Source organism: Manis javanica, chromosome 3, assembly GCF_040802235.1.
Source record: "Manis javanica isolate MJ-LG chromosome 3, MJ_LKY, whole genome shotgun sequence".
In the NCBI taxonomy this organism is placed as follows: Eukaryota; Metazoa; Chordata; class Mammalia; order Pholidota; family Manidae; genus Manis; species Manis javanica.
In genome coordinates this window covers 11,944,229-11,958,779 of record NC_133158.1, presented here as the reverse complement: position 1 = coordinate 11,958,779, position 14,551 = coordinate 11,944,229, and the positions used below count along the sequence as shown (strand labels likewise).

The 14,551-nt window shown below is 41.4% G+C and overlaps 1 protein-coding gene across 13 annotated transcripts in view; it reads right to left on the bottom strand.

Moving 5' to 3' along the window:
• The window catches only part of ATXN7 (ataxin 7), a 145,174-nt gene that overhangs the window by 60,259 nt on the left and 70,364 nt on the right, over nucleotides 1–14,551 (bottom strand). For 12 of the 13 annotated variants that reach the window (XM_073230829.1, XM_073230830.1, XM_073230824.1 and 9 more), the window contains one exon: nucleotides 3,213–3,317. The exons of the other annotated variant lie outside the window; for it this stretch is intronic. In XM_073230829.1, coding sequence (XP_073086930.1) covers nucleotides 3,213–3,317 — 105 coding nt within the window. The remainder of the gene's footprint in view (nucleotides 1–3,212; nucleotides 3,318–14,551) is intronic. 13 annotated transcript variants of the gene reach the window in all.

The following is a 14,551-nucleotide window of genomic DNA, read 5'->3' as shown; positions in this document are numbered from 1 at the left end:
TTTCAAAACATCTGAAACAACATCAAGAGAGCATGGTACTGCTATGTGTTTCCAAGAAAGCAAGCTATACTATGAAAGCAGTCAGACTACGAGAAGCGAGGAAAGTCAAAATGGCATGATCACTCACCATCATCGCTCAAATAGAAATTCTAGTTAATCGTTAACTCCCAAAAAGGCGGCTCTGCTAGCAATAAAGTTTATATTCTCTTGCTACTCAGATAATAAGCTGACCAACAATTCAGAATTACATCACTACCATTAACTGACTCATAAGCCATGCTACCTACCACTGGAGCTTCATTCAACTTCCTGGCAGCGTGATTTTACAGGAACTACCTACCTGCTGAGTTCTGCAGCAAATGCTCACTTGTTCATAAAAGTAACAGATGAGTATCAGTGACATATGACTTCAGAGAAGACTGCACACATTTCACCAACTTCATCAAAAGATAAGAAAATAGAATCCCTCCCTTGCCAGTTATGGGTTCTCCTAATATGGTAATAAACAGACTACAATAGCCACTAGGAAAGATTTTGAACTAAAAAAAATTTTGTTGGTGTTGATCGAGGAAAACAAACATGCAAGATGGGATTTTGGAATTAAAACAAAAATACAACCCCTGTCTTCAAAGACAAGAGATACCAGCTGGCTGGGAATGGTTTTTAGTACCTGTGACCGGGCCCACCTCTCCTTTCCTCCAAGTGAGGATGTGTCCCTGCCAAACCACTCCAACCACCATGTGACGCTCCTTCCGCTCTGTGCGTAGCCCCCAACCCCACCTCCCTATTCATCTCCAAGCCTCCTGTCCATTCCATCCACCTTCTCCTTGGCAGAAGCCTCGCAGAGGGAACTCCTTCCACATTTCCCAGCCAAATCCCTTTCTAAGAACACTTGGCCCTCATGTTTCTGTCAGGGACTCCTCCTTTCTCTCACAACATTAACATTCCCTTGCTGCTAGAGGAACAAAAGCCCCCCAGCCACCCGCCCACCCAGTGGCTTCATCAGTCACATCGCCTGCCTAGCCACAGAAGGCATCTGAGTGTGTGGATCTTACACTCATACCTTCTCATTTACACAAGTTACCACAACTCCTTTGTCATTCAATAAGGATCTTATTAGAAGACACTGCAGTTGATACTTGTAGAGAAACAGGGTAGAAACAGAATATTAAGACACTGGTCCCCCATCCTCCTGCCTCACATATCCTGACTTCTAAGAGACTGTCAAAGGAAGAAAAAGAAAATCATCTCCATAAAACCTGCTGAAACAGCTGAGGGTGGTGCTTCTGGAAGAGGGACCAAGAGACACCCCCTTTCAGACGAAGAAGTCCTGGAAGAGGTTAACACCTTTAAGTGCGCCTTGACCCAAACTACAGCTGTTCCACACTTCCGTTTCTTCCTCTGCTCCCTTTCAATCCCCTCTACCCATTGATCCTCAGGAGGACCACTAAGTCACATCACTGGTGTTAAAAAACCTGTAACAGGTCCCCAGTGACACATCAAGGCCAAGGGTATATGATGGGCACTGAGGCTCTCTGACTAGTCCCTGCCTACCTTTGCATCCACACATGGGTACATAAGCTCTGGCCAGTGGAGACTCCATGCAGTACATTCCAGACAGCCTGGAATTTCCTGCCTCTGTGCTTGCTCACATCACCACTGCTGCCACCCTGGAGCCACCAAATACAGCTGTTCTGTGCACAAACTGTGCAGCTGTACGTAGCAGCCCTGTCTATCCCCATCAAAAGACTTCCCATTTCAGGGGATTGTAGGTGATTATTTGGAAGTATTTTTTATTTCCCACAATGGACATGTATTAGATAGACAAAAATGGTGGGCAAAATTTTGCACATGGGAAAAAGAACCCATTCTACCCTTCAGAATAGCCTTAGTTTCTCTAAGACCTCTCTGAGTTACGCCATCTCCCCGGCTCTACTGTTCCATCTTAGCCTTAGTCCATCATCATCTCTTGCCTCTGAACTATTCTCCCTGCTTCTACTCTTCTCCCACAATCTGTTCTCAGCAAATCAACCTGAGAATAAGCAAGGTATGCCTGCTTTCACCCCTTACATAAGCCCTCCCATGCCCCCAGGCTGCCTACAAAGCGATGCATGATGAGGGTCCCTGCCTACAAGGCCAGGACTCTCTAGTCATTACTTCCCTTCACTAACTACCCTTCATGCACACTGGCCTTCCTCAGGTCCGTACACCTGCTCTTCCCTCTGTATCAAATGCTCTATTCCAGACCAATGCATGGGTGGCTCACTCTCATTCCTTAGGACTCAGGTCACTCCTCAGAGGCTTTGCTGAAACATTCTCTAGAGAAGGACCCCACCGTTATTCTCGGTCTCAGGCTTGAATTTGTAGTAGGGAGGACAATGAGGAAACGACTTGCAGTTGTTTTTTTTAAATGTGTCTAGTTAGTTTTGCCTGTCTCTCCTCTCCAGTTAAGACTGTAAACTCCATGGAGGTAAGAATCATACCATATTCCCACTGTCAGAAACAAGGGGGGCATTCAAATACTTTTGAGTTGTTACTGAACCAAACTGGGTGTAAAACTAAGTTTTGTGAGCAGATTTTTATTGTAAATACTTTAGGTGGCACTGTGAAATGTAAAACAATCTCATTCAGTTTCTTCCTTGATTAAACATACAGATAACATGCTTTGTGCCTAGAACGCCTGGGATAGCTCAGGGGTTCATAAAGTCACGTGTGATCCCTAAAGTGACAACGCCCTCATTCTAAAGTCCATGCACATTTTAGTGGGGGAAGATGCCACATTTTTACCATATTCACAAATCAGAACATGACATTTAAGACAGATTTAGAACTACTGAACTTGGAAGTTTCAAAATCACATTTCCTTAAAAAAGGCCACACTATGCGTGAATAAGTAATTTTACCATCACCAAATCCATAAGCACAGGCTCTAGAAGGAAACACACCTTTTACTATACTGATGCAGCACCTCAAGAGATTTTATAAATACATTTGTACCTAATTTCAATAAAAATCAGAAAATGCACAGCACTTTCAATACAATTCAGAAAATGCCTAACATCTGATAGGCATTACCCATTCAATGAATTAGGAAGCCTACTTCCTGACAGGGGAAGGATAGGATATGCTATCCATGCTGTCAGTGGCCTTCAGTTTAATCCTGCTTTACCTTTTACCCTCTAATAATAATTTTTAAATGGTTACGCACTTACCATAATGTGATTGAAATGCCTGGGGTTTGACAACCTGATTACAGTCGTTACACACCACCAAGTAGAAATCATCATGGGCCGGACAGAGACCAAATATTGGCATGTCTGCAACAAAGAAAGAGAGCATTGCTCAACTCATCTGCTTCTGATTAAAATGAAACCACTTGTGGTGGCAATTCTTTCTAAAGGAGCTGCCTTATGATAAAGTGCACCAAGATCAATGTTACTTCAGTTCAAAATTAACTGAAGCAGCACACCATGACTATTAAGAAAGAAATCAAATCAGCTTTACAGAAACATGGTTACAAAGGGTTAAAATAAAATGCACCAAAAATCATTAGCATGAGGTGAAACAAACAAATCTATTAAAATGCAAACAATGAATACATTCACATAATACAGCAAGTTTAGTTGAACTCCACCAAGGGTTATGGGGAAGAATCTGCAACCACATAAAATGCTTAGCAATTCACAAAGCTGTACCATCTAATGGTTTTATTTGCTTAACTATGCATTCTATTCCAGCCATCTGGTCTCTGAGCTCTATGGAACAGCTAAGAAAGGAAGCAGAGGTTTCACTGACGTGTAAAACTGCTGGTCTGGTCAACATGCAATATGAAGAAAATTATTATTGTATTTCTTTTTCAGGTCACAACTTCTAGTCCTTTTGCATACATACTGATGACACAAGACAGATGGAACTTCAGTACAAACAGCATTTTATACATTAATCTCAGTTCAGTTACTAGAATAGGGCAAGATACAAGTTGGTTTTTTAATAGTTGGGACTTAACTTACAACACAAATATGAAACTAGCTATCTGTATATAGTGCAAACTGAAAGTAACTTGACATCTAGTAGTGTGGTTAACTAACAAGTCTTAACCATGAACAATTAATTATTAACAACCATCTAGGGAACAGAGCTAACAGTTCGGATCCAGAATCTAAATTTATTAAATATGTCAAAATTGGTGATTTACACTACATGTACTATTTAGAATATCTGTAATGAATGGATACTTATCACATTTCAATTATGCAAATATTACAGTAAATCAAATACCAAGTTTAAAGAGGGAAAAATGATCCAGAAAGCTGATTAGCAACTGCTTTCTTTCCTGTAAGACTTAATTTCACACTTTCTCCAGCTTGGATGATCCTGGTGGTTTTAAAAGAAAAAGAAAATGCCTGAGATGTAAAGTGATGATAATCTCTAAAATATCGAATTACTAATCTAATGTCTACACATGAGTATAGCTCAGATCTTTGTAAATGATTTCTGTTGCAATGAACTGCACACATAGCTAGCTGTAAATCTGAAATATTCCGGGGACCAACATGATTCCGGAACACAGTAGCAGCATTGAGCAATTTCTGTGTGCGATTACTCATTACATCCTCACAGCTATCTATAGGTGGATGCCACTGTAACCCCACTCTAAAGAGGAGACTGATTCACAAGGAGGTGAAGTACTTTGTCTAAGTCAATAGCTGGGATTCAATTCTGACTCATAACAATGGCTTGGAGTTGGTCCCTTGAAGAGCAGAGGGTTACGATTTCTAGAGAAACTCCTTCCAGATTCCAACTCCAGTAAGTTGGAATGTCAAGGCTGAATACCTTTGACTGTATAAACTGATAAGATAACAGAAGACACATCTAGTAGACTGCTGACTTCTGTGACTAAGCTTTATAATTTAATGAAAAATAAGAGCCAAGCAAAGTACTATTTTCCTTGAAAGCATGCCCACATGGAGTTAAAAATAGTACATGTGGGAGAGGGGAAAGGTTATATCCATGATCAACACATAATAGGCCATTTCCATGGCTATAGTTCCTTGACATTTCATTTTTTAAAAGAAGAATTTTAAGTAGGTTACCTTAAGTTACATGTATCCCTGTGTAAATGTCTCTGATATAAGATAATTAAGAAGAAAAATCTGAATCACTGAAGTGGCATAACATTCATAATTTACAGCTGAAAAGTACGAAATGTCCAAAAATATCAAATCAATAATAAATGAAATAAACTCAATAGGTTTTATTAATTGAATAGTAGTTAAACTACAGTAATTTAGTGGTCTCAGTTTAGCCCTTTGCAATGTGCTGATGTGTGGCTTCCCACAGCTCCAATGTCAGGCAATGCTGTTTAAAATTTATCAATTTGCCAGATAACAGATACTTCCGGGGACTACCTCCCAACCACTTCATCAGTAAGGCAATTAAAAAAAAAACTGTACCAACTCTTTCAAGCAATAAAAATCCAATTGGCCACATTGATGTTTATGTGGAAAATTGTTCTTTCTTGTTTTGATTCCTTTGATCCTTCTGTGAGTCTTAGAAACACTAATAAAACTAGAAGGATAGGGGTCATTCTGTAAGGGACCAAGAATCTTTACTTCTGTGCAAACTTCAATTTCCTTAATAACTGAAGGTAGTCTGTAATTGGTTATGACAGTAATGATGCTAACCATCATAACAAACACTTGGCATTTACTGAGAGACTACTGTGTGCCAGGTCCTCTGCTAAGCACTTGTTATGTGGTTTACCTTACAGTCTAACCCTCATTTTACTGATGGAGATGCAAACTTGTCTAATATTACCCAGCAAGAAAACACAAGCAGGACTCAAACTCAGGTCTGCACTATCTGTGAGCTCAGTTCTCAATCTCACAGCAGGGAGCATCTCTGAGAAGAGCCTGCATGTGTGCACAGGCACACGCACATACACCCCCATGGAGGGAAGCATAGTATACTTTAATCTAGTTCATGAAACCAAGTTCCTGTCATGAAAATCTAAAGTAATTTAATTTTAGCTTTCTAAATTCTTAACTTTCAGGTATCCATATTTGGAAGTAAGCTAGAGGACACAAAATAATTTATATAAAATGTCTTCAAGAAAGAAAAAAAAAGGAGTTCTACATCCTTTTTTGCACTGGGACATTCCAAAGTCCTTAGCAACAGGGACAGAGTATGGAATGTTGTGGCAACAGAGAAAATGAAATAATTTTTGTGATATAGTATGTATGTTTCTGAACATTATTAAAGCATAAGTTCACAATCATCCCCCCCATCTACAAATTAATATATGCAGCTTGCCCAAATGCAAGGAGGAGGAGAACATGGTAGACATTAATCCAATGTTGATTTACAACAGAAAGCCTGATTTACAAAAGAAAATAAAATCGTTTGCAGAAATATGTTCCTATTGAGTGAATTTTCTTTCCACTTTTTTTTTTTTTTTTTACAAAATAAACTCTAAATATCAATTTAAATCTTATATACTTCAAACTAATGAGGTTTTAAAATTGTACTTGACCACCATGGACTCTGAACTACTTTGAAAGGATAGATTTTATTGTGTGTAAGCCCCAAATCTTTTTCAGGATTCAAGTCACCCCAATCTTCTAATTAGTGGGTAGCCTAGACCCACATGTAGGCCAGCATATGAGGAAGGATTGGGTTTAAGCACACGGACAGGTGAGCCCATGTTCGTTGAACCACTACAGTCAGATGCAGAATGAAGACCCTCTGCCTGGAACCAGCCCCTGAACAGGAACAAACATATTCTTTGCAGAAGATACTTTGGTGCTGCTATCCCTACTTTGAGGACTGGGCCCAGTAACACAACTTCTGTGGTACAGCAGAGCATGTCACCTTTGTACCACCCTGGCTGTCTCCCTTTTCCCATACTCCCAAAAGTCTACATGCCAGTAACTCCCACATTTCTCTCTCTGGCCCAGATGGCTCCCGAGCTCTGTCTACACTCACATATCCAACTGCCTACTAGACACTGCCATCTGGATTCTTAAATCACAAACTGAACAAGCATGTCCAAGAAACCATTGCTTTCCACCCTGCCCTGTTGCCTGCTCCTAGAAAACCTTCCCTCTTTGGGATAAAAGACAAGTGCTTCACGCCAGTAGCACCAACCAAAACCCCAGGTATCATCCGTGACTCCTCTTTCCCTAGCACACCAGGCCACTGACAGGTCTGATCAGCTCTACCCTGAGACCGCTGTCCACTTCTCCCCGTTAAACAGGCCACCACCATAGCCTGTCATCAGCATCTTTTCAGTGGACTACGGAAGAAATTTTCCAAAGGTCGATAATCTCTTCTGCATGCTGCCAGTGATTCTTTCAGGCCTTCCAACAGATCACGCCGTTACCGTTACAATATCTCCAGTGGCTTCCCACTCTTAGGATAAAATCTCAGCCCTTTCCACAACCCCTAAGGCCCTGCCCAATGTTTGTCCACTTCCCTCTCACTCTCTGGTTCTTACCCCCTGCTTCTTGCCCCTCAGCTCACTCTGCTCCAGACACACTGACCTCCATCCTCTCCTTAGGCCAAGGAAGCCAGGCTCTGTCCCTTTCCTCACAAGAAGTCTGGAACATTATCACACATGACATCTCCTCAGCTGACATCACTTCAAAGAGCTGTCGCTTTTCCGTCCTCTATTAATTACTCACTATCCCAGGTATTTTAAGCAGAATGGCTATCAGTGTGGGCTACTCTGTCACTCTGAATCCAATGTGTCCTCAGGCAAGTTCTGTAAGCTTGAATGTCAGTCTCTTCATTTCTCAAATGGTGATTACAGCACCTAATTCACCAGGCAGTTCACAGGGTAGAAAGGCTGAAAATTAATATATGCAGAGCTTTACAAGATCACAGTAAGTGCTTGCAGCCTGTGCAGTAGGAGTCATGCACCCCCATTGTATTGCGCACGGAACTAAGACACAGACATTGCAGTCTCACAAGCTAGTAAGTAGCAGAGTTTTGAACCCAGGTTTTCTGGGCTCACAGCCCAGGCAGTTCTCAATATTCTCCCAGAAATGGTGCCTCAGTGCCATTCCCACTGCCCCAAGGTCAGGGCCTGGTAACCTCTACATATGGGGGCAAATCCCCAACAGGTCCAGAATTTCTTCCCTCTGCAGCCTCCTCCACTCTGCTGTCAGAGCCACAAACCTCAAAAGCAGCGGTGTCTTCTCTCTCCTTGAAGACCTCTGATGGCTGCAAAGGGAAACTCGGACCCCTGACCTACCTCTCTGCAAGCAAGCCCCTTAGTACTCTGCTCCTCTCAGCTCTTCAGTCTCTCGGCCAACTTGCTCCAGTCTGAAAACTGTCTCAGCCTTCTCACAACCTGCCTTGTTCTCCCACAGTTCTACCTTTTGGCCAGAACACTTCTTATAGCATGGAAGGCCTTTCCCTCTTTTAGGAATTCCCACCATTCAGTAAGAACTGGCTCAATGCTCTCCTATCTCCTACCATTGACACTTCCATAATAGTCCTGTACTCACTGATTTATGATTTATGAATGGTAACTTATAAGTGGCCACCTCTGCAGTACTGTCTCACAGAGGATTCCCTACCTTACCCAGCACAGATCCTGAGAAGCAAGTTTCACTGTTGCAAAGTAATGACTGGCATTTGGAACTCTTCCATAGCTTCTAGTTACTTTTAGAATAAACACTAAGATGCTTGACTTGGTCCACGAGGCCTCGAACAGCCTTGACCTTCCTGTTACTCACTGGCTCTCTGCAACTTGCTCCTCTGACCTCTGTTTTGTGCCTGGAGCACACCATGCTCTCTCCTGGTCACAGCACACTGGCCCTTGCTGTTCCCTGTGCCTGGAACTTGCTTCCCCCAGATCTTTACATGACTTGTTGCTTTACTTCACTGCGTCTCTTCCTGTCACTTCCTTGGAGATCTGACTAGGCAGGGCCCTGTTACACGCTCTCAGAGCACGGACTTAATTAGCCTTGCCACACAGCACCATCCAGTTTATAATTAACTAGCTGGGTGAGTCTTAATCTCCTCCCACTAGACTAAATACCACATCAAATACCACATCTGTCTTGTTTTGCGCTCTAGTGACAGTGTCTAACTATGCCTAAACTGACCAATAGGAAGCAGCAAATGAATGTGTTAATTATTATTTGATGGATAATAACTGAAGTATTAGATAAAGTCCCTGTGGTGCCACCATAAGTCATGGTTGAAACTGTGCCTTTTTGTCATTTACTGACCTATAGTCATCCACTCAACTTGGGTATGACAGTCAATGAGACAAGTTCAACAGTGAGGTAAAATTTTGTGTTTCAGGGTCTGATTCTCAAATACACACACTGGCAAGTTCTTTTTTTTTTTAGTAACTAAGAGCAGTTCTGGAGTCAGACTACTTGGATTCAGGTCCCTATTCTTCCTCCTCCTATATGAACACAGTTAAAATTATTTGATCTCTCTGAACTTCATTTTCCTCATCTGTAAAATACAGCTAACAGGACCTATGTTTCATAGTCTTCTGTAGGATTAAAAGAACTAATCCACGGAGAGCGCTCAGTGCTGAGTAGGTAGCAAACAATAAATGTTAGCAAAAGAAACAGAAAATACCACACACAGACTAGAAATGTCAGCTGCACCATTTCCCACTAATTCAATTTCCAGGAGACTGATATGTACACAAAATAGCAACTATTTTACAATGTGAGCTTAACTCTCAAGTGATCTGGTGCTCCTACTGCTGACCATACACTCCTCCCACATAAGCAATAAAAGGCGGAGGAGCAGTACAGAGATATACTTGTGAGCTAGCCCCGCAGAGGGTCAGGGCCCAGGCTTTAGAGTTTATGCTCTTCCCTGCAAGCCAGGGAAACACCAAAATTTTAAGAAAGATGTCAAGTGACAAAAACATCCCTCTGACATGAATATGGTTAGGTTAAGGAGAAAGGGGAGTTCCCAAGGACTGATGAAAAGTTGGAGTGAGAAAGAAGTATGTGGAATGAAGATGGGGGAAACCAGACTGAGACATGCTCTGAAGGACCCTGTGAAGACCTCAGGTCAGCATGGAAAGGGGGAGGCAGAAGGGACAAGCCAAAGATGGGTCTGCAGTTTCTCCCTTCTGCACTGCACCCCATCTGGACACATGCAGAATGAGAGACACAGGTGGAAGAACTTAGTTCCTTAAGGCAATAGAGCCTGGTGGCTAAACGCACAGCCTCTGGAGCCAGGGTAGCTGCGTTCAAATCCCAGCCCTGCCACTTACTACCCTTTACGTCAGTTTCCTCATCTATAAATAGGTAAAGTAATAGTACCTAGCTCAGAGGTTGTTGAGAGGACCAATGAATATATTTAAAAGGCTTAGATTAGTGTGAAGTACTTTGTAAACATGAGACATGAGCCATTTTTTATTGTCTTCTCCGTCATTGTTCTCTGGTCTTTGATCTAAACAGTGGCTGTGCTCCCCTCTACATACTCCAACCCCTTCCCCCCACAACACACAGGAACTAATGATGTTTTTATGTCACAAATGTCACCTAGTCTGATTAAATCCTTTAGTGGTTGTTCAGTGTAGACAGAATGATAACCAATGCTTAGACGGCCCTGCCTTACCTCTGCAACCTCAAGACACGGCACGCCCCTTGGAATTTCCACTCCAGATTTCTAATCTCCTTGACAACAGTAACAACAAGCCAGTCACCTTCCTAACTCAGTACCTTTGCTAATTCTGTTCCCTCTCAACAGAATGCTCTGCCTGACTGGCTCCAGGTCTCAGCTTACAGTGCACTGGAAAGATCTCCAATGACCACCCGATTTAAAGCAGAACCCTTTCTCTTCAGACAGTTCTCTCTTCAGTCACTGGTTATTTGGTACATGTGCTCTGCTGTCTCCCTCACTAAGATGTGAGCTCCATGAAGGGAGGGACCATGTTTGCATAGCACAGTGCCTGGCACCCAGGTTTTCAACAAAACAATTTGAGAAAGGCCTCTGGGTCAGACTTCCCAGGTTTAAATCCCAGTGCCATCACTCATTAGGACTGTGGCCTCGAGCAAGAACTTCTGCTTCAATGTCCCCACCTGAAAAGTAGGGAAGACAACAGTAGTGCCCCTTCATGGATTGTTATGAGGATGAGTGAGAGTTAGTATACAGAAAGCTCTTAGAACTGTGTCTGGCACAGGTCATGTGCTAGGCCTGTTTTACCTGTCTTACCTATTATTATAATCATTTCTATTTTTACTGTCAGTGGGTTACACTGGCTACTGCTTCTAATCTCTACGCCACTAATTCTTACAACACCGTGTATTAAGTACTTACTGAATGTCAGGTATCTTGGTGAGTGCTCTCTGTACACCATTCACGTTTGAATGCCTACTATGCCTGGACACTATTCTAGGTACTGACGAACAAAAATCACAACAACCAAAAGCCCTGAAAAACATTAATGCCTGTAACAAAAATAATGAGAGTTTGCAGTTACTGAGTAGTTCCAGGTATAGTCCTAAGTATTAAGTCACTTGATCTTCACACCACCACCTACCTCTCAAGATCACTACAGGTATCATTCATAGATAAAGCTAGTGGATCACTTAACTGCCCTGTGACAGAACAGGAGAGTGAATGAGGTGGGATTCAAAGGCAGGCTACTCCGAAGCTACTCTTCACTGCCTCACTACACAAGCCTCTGTGCGGCTAGTGCCCTCCCTGCCTCCCCCCAGGAAATCTTGGCTCTTCTGCCTTGTTTACTCAAAGTCAACCAAGGCACCCTGTCAGGCTGCAGGCTGCTGAGGCTTCCTCTGGACTGCGTGCTTTCATTGCTACCCAAAGGTTTCCTTAGATACGAGGACTCTCAACCCCTGTGGTGTCTGAAACACTTCTAAGTAACCTCACAGACCTGGAAGGACAGTCAGAGCTTAACAACTTTTCCTATAGACGGTCCCAAATTTATTTTAAATGGTAACTGTCAATTCTGAGTGATCAAAAAGTAATGCCAATTATATACATATAAACAAAGTTGTGAATGGCTGCTAAATGAGCTTTAACATCTCAACTGGGAAAGGATAAAACAGAATTTTATTTCCACCCTCCATACACACTTCTTCCAAATTTATATTCTCTGCTCCAATAATTAAAGGAAAGTAGAACTTCCTTTAAGAGGAGATGTTAAACAATGGAACCAACCAGGGACAAAGAAGAACAATCAAGAACCTCTCAAAATGTATGTGGTTTAGGGCCCTTTCTGAACTAAAGCAGTCAATAAAGACTGGGGGGGGGGGCATTTTAAGGAAAAAACAAAACAAAAAAACCCACATTTAACCAAATGCCAGAGTACCAGAAAGTAGAAGAAAAAAGTCTTAATATTTATTAATTACTAACAAGTTGCTACCCTGATAGTGACCCTCCATAGGTAAGAGTCACCTGTCCTTTTGCTACTGTTGTCACTGTATGTACTTAAATTGAGAACTGCCTGGGATAGAACAGAAGAGGCAAATGTCAAACTCCTAGAGAGCCTGGGTTAGGGGAGATGGGTGGGGCTACAAAAGGAACCACCATGGAAGCAGACATGACAGGCTACCTACCGTAACCTACTCAAAACACTGTCAGCAAATTCTGACTTTTCAAGCCAGAAACCAAGAGTAAAATTCCATGTGTCCTAAATCTGGAAGCACCTGATGAAATCCTCACCGAATTTTATCTACATCACTACTTCTCAGCTAAGCTTGTAGCCTATGGTGAGATGTGGGCTATGAGACAGTCCACCACCTCACTAGTAGTACCTAACCCCTAGACATCCAGTTAATGTATTAGAAAAATGGTGAAAACAATGATATCTCAGTAGATTGTTGAACTGCATTGGATAATTTGTGTAAAATGCTTATGTCTGTCTAAACACAGTAAGCAGAATATATAAGGACTCAATAATAAGTAGTGTAAATTTTACTGTTATTTTATTGTTATGGTCACAGTTGTAATCTCATGACTCATTAAGATTGCCATTCCTTCTTTGGTTCAAGACAGTCAATTCAGCCACACCACATCTGCCAGGTATCTTGTATTCAGAAAACTCCTGGTTCTCATACAACTAAGAATAGTACTGATTATGGAATGACATTGCCTTACTGACCTACTTTTATGTTTTTAAATGGTAAGCCTTATATAAATCAAATCCTGGGCCATAAAACAAACCTTGGCAAATTTAAAACAATTTAAATCATACCAAGTACGTTACCTGTTGACACTAGAGTCAAATTAGAAATCAGTAACAGAAAGATAACAAGAAAATTTCCAAAACATTTAGAAACTAAACGTGTCAAATAATCTATAACCAAACAACATAACCCTTGATAGTAATAGGCAAAAGAAGAAAAATAAAACTATCATAATAATTGGTGAAGAAATATTCATGATAAAACAACAAACCCCATTTCACATTAAGGAGAGGGACTTCCTTAACTTGATAAAGAACATTTACAAAACACCTGCAACTAACATCATACTAATGGAGAAAGACTGCAAGCTTTCTTCCTAAGATCAGGAACAAGGCAAGGATATCCACGCTGACCTTCGATATTCAGCTTTAACACTGGAGGTTCTAGCCAGAGAGGTAAGGCAAGGCAAGGAAAGGAACTAAAAGGCATACAGATCAGAAAAGAAGAAATAAAACTGTCTCTATTTGCAGATGACCTGATGGTCTAGATAGAAAACCACAAGAAATCCATAAAAAACCTCTTTAAATTGACCACCTTAGCAAGATCACAGGATACAAAATTGCTTCCATCCGTTCAGCCTACTATAAACAAAATCCCACATACTGGGTGGCTTATAAACAAAAAACATTTTCCTCTCACAGTTCTGGAAGCTGGAAACTCCAAGATAAGGTGTTACCGTATTTGGTGTCTGATGAGAGTCAGCTTCCTGTTCACAGCTGTCTTTTCACTGTGCCCTTCACATGGAAGGAGTAAGGGGATGTTCTGGAGTCTCTTTGATGAGGACACTAATCCCATGCATGAGGGCTCCACCCCCAAAAATCAACACACTGGGGGTTAGGTTTCAACACATGAATTTCAGGGGAACAAAAATTCAGTTTAACACAGAATCAACACACAAAAATAAATTGTGTTTCTAAATACTAGCAATGAACATGTGAAAACCAAAACCAAATTGCTAGCCTTCAGTCAATATAGCATGTTAAGTATGTAATTTGATTTATGGCATAGCTGAGTACTATTCAACAGCCATGTGGCTGTGATGAATGTAGCAAACTAGAGTTCTGTGTATTTCAAAGGCACCTTAGGGGATGTTGTAATATGTAATTAGCTCATATTTGTAAAGTCTTTAACTATGCATCAAAAACACGCCTCAAAAGGTTCAGGACTTGTAGAACATAATGAAACCGTAATATTTTGAAAGTTTCGTTCAGATTCCTTAAGTCAGAGAGAGGATGCTTTTTAGATCTTCTATCTTAATGGTCACAAATGAAAAAAATGGTATACCCAACCCTATGTTCATCCTCAAAATAAAAACCTTGCTGCTTGAAGTATGGTCCACAGACCAAGACCTTCTG